Source organism: Schistocerca nitens, chromosome 3, assembly GCF_023898315.1.
Source record: "Schistocerca nitens isolate TAMUIC-IGC-003100 chromosome 3, iqSchNite1.1, whole genome shotgun sequence".
NCBI classification, from domain to species: domain Eukaryota; kingdom Metazoa; phylum Arthropoda; class Insecta; order Orthoptera; family Acrididae; genus Schistocerca; species Schistocerca nitens.
The window spans coordinates 783,638,829-783,644,828 of record NC_064616.1 but is presented as its reverse complement, the minus strand read 5'-3'; the positions used below and the strand labels follow the sequence as shown (position 1 = coordinate 783,644,828).

The window sequence follows — 6,000 nt, the reverse complement described above, 5'->3', positions numbered from 1 at the left end:
TAATACCAGAAAAGAAACATATTCCTGAATGTAAATATGAATGTATGCAGTAGAGAGGTGAATAATTCAACTTGGAAACATATTATAGAAAGAAGTAAATTTTTATGTAAAAAATAAGATTCTGGCACCTGTGGATCTGTAATTGTAAATAGAAATCATGAAGTATCCCAGGTGTACAGCACATTAGTGAGAGTGCCAAGGGTGTTGTGTGCTGTCCTTAGGTTAGTTAGGTTTAAGTAGTTCTAAGTTCTAGGGGACTGATGACCATAGATGTTAAGTCCCATAGCGCTCAGAGACATTTGAACCTTTTTTTTTTTTTTTTTAAATGCCTGTGTATGTGTGAGAAATCATGTGAACTAACACTTTTTTACCTTCCTCTTCAGATATCTGAGAGATTCTAAAACATGCCAAAGAGACACATCTGATGATATGCTGTAGGCTTCCAAAACATATATCCAGTTATGTGATTTTGAGAAACTAAACTGTGTTCCAAAATATTTTCATTTTAATTTACCATATTGTATTCTCAGCTGTGGGAACCCCATGAAATGTATTTTGATTGTAAGAACAGGCAATCATCACCTACATACAGCCATAGATAGTATTCATTGATAATGTATGAAAAAATTTGGAAGATAAATATTCTATTACCTAGTAATTGTAGCATCAAAAGTGTTTCACAAGTATGTAAAGCTCAAGTTTTCAGTGAATATTAGACATATGGCTTCAATGTGTGTGTTTCAATGTAAGCGAAATGGCTTGAATAAATTGCACCAATATTTTTAATGCTTTTTCACTATATCTGAAATAACAGTAAGAGATCACTTTTATTAGCTACTGTATTTATAAATCACAAAAACAAATTACATATATAATACAACTTGAAATACCATAAGTAATTGTCACTAATGACTCTGACTGAGATCAGAATTTGTGCACGCTTCTAACACTGAGGACAATAAAACTAAAATCCTTTCATAGATAGGATTATCTTTCTAAAGAAGAAAGACAGTGTGTCATAACCACAGATAGGTTTGCCTACAAAGAAAAATAGTTATTTCTGTGTTACATAAGAACCAGCCTTACATAACAGAGTATTAAACAGGAGATCATTCCACCTTCAAGCAGAGTTTGCCTGCAACACTAATCTACAGTACACTGATTGAGAAATGTGTCACATAAATCATAGTGTCACTCATATACTTTTGTTTGTTGTACAGATGTATTCAATCCACTTCTATTACAAATTATGACAAATAAAAAAAATTCTCCATGAAGGACAGAATTTTTAAATCCACATGAACTACAACATTTGTTTTGTACTACTTTTGAAGCAGCTGTAATATATGTACCTTTATGGAAGAACTACAGAAAATCTTAATCTTCATCTACCTGAAGAACAAATGTCAGAAAACAGTACAACTTGGTTTTAGGTTATCTCGAGATTCCTTTGGCATTGCCCATATCACCTACATTCAAGAATAGTTCAAACAGACCAGGGCACCAAATGAAAACACAATTAATATTCACTTGGAGAAAAAGATTGAAAACTGGTTAGTAATATAGTAAATAGAGGTAATCAATTTGCAATTTTTGTTTCCTTGAGAATATTAGCTACATTAACATTTGGCTTTGTATCCAAAGGAGGGGAAAAAATGACTGATAACCTTTACCAGGAAATTATGAATCACTACTGAGTGTCCCAAAAATGTGATATACCATAAAGATTGCTTTACCCAGTCCATCTGTATCCACAAAAAACCTTCATTATATATTTATTTCATATTTGTTTATTGAACAATAATGTAAATCTGTATTACTATCTTTCCTCAACACATACACTATTTTAGCTTCCTTAGCTTCTGTAGGTGATGCAGTGAATACAGTTTCAATTGCTGAGAGTATCAGTGAATACCTAGTTAGTGATTAGCAAAAATTTTATCAAATCACTACAATGTATCTCTTATGTTATTTGAGAGGTATGATAATATTCGGAAATTATAGAATACTGTTACTCTTATAGTTCTTCCAGGTAAATTTCCCATTGTTTGAGAAATATTAGAATACCGGTATTTCACTAGTTCTTCCAGGTACAGCACATCAGCAAGTAATGTTATAACATTATTATAAATTATCTCTTACTCACTAATTAGCCCTGAGTTGACACTGCACTTACATAATTAGCCTGCCATACCCATGTTCATTGTTATTCTTTATCTTTGTGAAAAGAATATACATTGCAAATCAAAAACCAAACATGACTTTCAACAATGTCTATCTCACTGTCAATTTAAGACTACCTCCACTTTGGAAACATATGTCTTTAGTGCATGAACCCATCAATATGGTAACAGAAGCTGACACATTCACTTTTTACCCTCAACATGAGCAACAATCCAGTGAGCAGTGTCAGCCACTTTGTGGTATATACCAGGTTGGTGATCGACAGCACATCCAAACCCAGCACTTGTGATTCCAGCAAGAGTCCAGCGTCCATTGACCTTCACTATCAGCGGGCCTCCTGAGTCACCCTGTGCACAAACCAGTAAAATTTTTATAATTTACAGCAATAGATGCAGATATATTTAGACTGTAGCATTCAAAATTGGAAGCTCTAGGCTAGTATATTTTTTATATCATAATTTCCAGATATTAAATAATATTATCATCTTTGAACCATTTTTAAAGCAATCACCACATAATAATGGCCTCCTATATCCAATTCTAACCCTTGTATTAATAGCACTTTGTGCAGAGTAATAACTTGTACTAAATCACACTCTTTAAACCTCCACTTAATTTCTGTACATTTTTTCAACATCACATAGTTAGGATTCAGAAAAGAGAACTTGGTTCAAATAGTTCTGAGCACTATGGGACTTAACATCTGAGGTCATCAGTCCCCTAGAACTTAGACCTACTTAAACATAACTAACCTAAAGACATCACACACATCCATACCCAAGGCAGGATTCAAACCTGCGACTGTGGCAGTCGCGGAGTTCCAGACTGAAGTGCCTAGAACTACTCGGCCACTCCGGCCAGCAAAGAGTACTTAAAAAAGAAGAGAGTGAAAGACAGACAGACAGAGAGAGGAGGGGGGAGGGGGAAAGGGCAGTTAGGGGGGATGATATACAAGTTCCATATTCTTTTTTCGTGCGACAGAGATGTTATCCTCTATCATAAATATTCAGGAGCCAGTTCCATTCATTAACAAAACAAGGACATCACAACTTAGCCTTCTTCATTGTTAATTTCCCAAGACGGGAACTTTAGAAAACCTAAGAAAGTAAAGTAAAGGGGAAAGATAATATAAGTTAAAGTGAGGTAAGGTGTTAAGTGGTACAGAGACGCATAAAGAAAACTGAAATCGTAGCCATAATGTCCTTTCTCAGAACTAAAAAGAACCACACATATGTATTCTCACACCTAGTGTGTGTGTACACTCTTTCTAATGTACCTTTAATGTTCAGTGGTCTTAACCACAACTATCTGAAAAAAAAGTTTAGTCATAATTTGTGATGATTCTTCAGTTATTTCTAGAAAGAGAAGAAAACCTTAGTGATGCTTTATTTAATTCACAATATACCCATGTGAGGAAGTATGAATTATCTGTCTCTACTATGTGCAGTATTTTAAAAGTCCACTATGATGATTCTGTTTTTAAAATGTTACTCTCTTCACCATTCATTAGATTTCAGTGCTTAGAAATAGAGTAATCTTCAAATTTTCAGAATGAGTTTTCATTTTATTATCTTTAGAGCGGTGTGAATTTTCCTTGTGCAGCAGTAAGTCAACAAATCCAGGCATCCCAGTAATATATTCTGTTGTAACACCAGTAGAGCAAGTATAATCACATTTTTTAGGTTGTCAGTCACCTTCAAATGCCACAACCATTTTTAATCTGAGAAAATATTGTTTTTCTTCTTTTTTGCATTCTGTACCAATGAATGTGTTACATTTTACATCTCTTAATCCACAGAAAATTTCTGCACTTTAATGTACCTCTAATCCAGCTGACGGTAATTGAAAATAAAAAATTCATCACTATACACAGACAGTTTCAATACATCAGTTCCTGAAGCATCCTAACAGTAAGGCTGGAAGTGTCTGGATAAACATACTAACAGCAAAATAACTTTTTCCAATGAAACTTGGCATTAGGTGCATGCTGAAATTGCAATAAGTATGAGTAGTGGTACTGTACACTTTCAGATAAATGCACTACAGGTAAACAATAGCAAAGCTGGAAGCATTGTATTTTATTGACATACTTGAAACATGACAATAAATCAGTACAATATCTTATGTAATTTATCTGCTGCAGAGTGAAGGGCATTTGCAGTGATGTATATTTTTCCTTCATCCGTTACAGTCTAGCTTACATAATTTGGCTTTGGAGAAACTCAATTGATTTAAAAATTATATTTGAAACACAGTAAATTGTTATTAAATGCATCTCAACATTTGTCCCACAAGAATCAAGTAGCCATCACAGTATATAATTTAATTTTGTGTCATTCCCCATCTCATATATTTATTATTGACTATCCTGTGCTAAAGAAACACTTAATTACCTTTGGCTTACAATGCAGCACACAGCAGTTCAAGGGCTGGACATGCAGTTGGCATGCCATATGTCAGTCTAACTAAGGTCTACAGTAGTTATAAATGTCTTAGCTTAATGAGTATTAGCAGACTACCTACTTCAACCTTTTGATAAATTCATGGTTACACTGCGAAAATACTGATATGAGAGTTCATAACAAACCAGTATTGCTGTGAACTTTGATCTATACTAGATTATGATGCTAGGCATGTTTGATAAAATCTGTGATTCCATTCCTCCTTCTGCTATGTTTTACCTGAAATCACATTACTGAAGTATGAAACGGGAGCCTGTGGGACCAGTGTACTGTATGGAAATATTTATTTAAATTTCTCACCTTTCCAAGTTTTCATGTAATAGCTACATTGGGATACTATTTTTACTTTTTTATTTTAAGAGAAAGTAATTATCCTATAAATTAAATTTGTTCAATTTCACTAGAAATGACATATTTCACATTTTACAATAATTTGGTTACAAAATTTATTATAACACTTTATTAGCCATTAAATAAAGAACTGTTATAATTTTCTTAAAGCAGGCTCAGTTTTTCATAGAAAACAGTCATATGCAAAAAATATAAATTGTTTATTATTTTGAGGATGTGGCATATTCAGTAAGTCAAAGATTATCCACAAGGTTGACACAACTGTTCTTACATTGTTCACACTGACCTCACTCCTCATTTCTTTTATTGTTATCTCATTATTGTCCTGCTATGAAATTTTTATCCTAATTTCTCCATTTGTCTTCCTTTTGTTGGAGATAGACCATGGCCACTCCATTGGAAGTTTGCACCAAAGGGAACAACAAGTGGTGATCTGGTTTTTGTAGTTGGAATTTGTATTGGTGACCACAACCCATCAAAGACTTTTGGCAAAATACAGGAACAATGCCTTGCTGCAACGGAGCATATATGAATGGACTGCAGAATTAAAAATAGTTGCACAAGTGTTACGCATGTGGAAGAAGCCGGATGACCATCCACAGCCACAAATGATGAGCTTACACATGACATGGCTCTGGTCGACAGAAGAATAACTACTGATGATGTGGCACATCATCTGCAAGTTAGTCATGGTTTTGCCAATTAAATCTTCCACAACAGCCTTGGGTTTCATAAAATCTGTACAAGATGGATCCCAAAACAAATCACAGTGTTGCATAAACACATGTGTTTGGACATCTGCCAAAACCATTTGGATCACTATGGTAATGAATGTGACAGCTTCTTAGACAGAGTCATCACTGGTGACAAAACATGGATCCACCATTATGAGCTGGAGAGTAAATGGCAGAGTATGAAATGGAAACACCCAAAATTCTCCAGTAGGCAGAAGTTCAAAACCCAGCCATCTGCAGGAAAACCGATAGATTTTTTTGGGATGAAC

General features: G+C 34.3%; 1 protein-coding gene across 1 annotated transcript in view; it reads right to left on the bottom strand.

The window, feature by feature from the left end:
• Positions 1-874: 874 nt before the first annotated feature.
• The window catches only part of LOC126248797 (serine proteinase stubble), a 229,920-nt gene continuing 224,794 nt past the window's right edge, over positions 875-6,000 (bottom strand). The window contains exon 8 of the mRNA XM_049950187.1: positions 875-2,531. Coding sequence (XP_049806144.1) covers positions 2,367-2,531 — 165 coding nt within the window. The 3' untranslated portion in view covers positions 875-2,366. The remainder of the gene's footprint in view (positions 2,532-6,000) is intronic.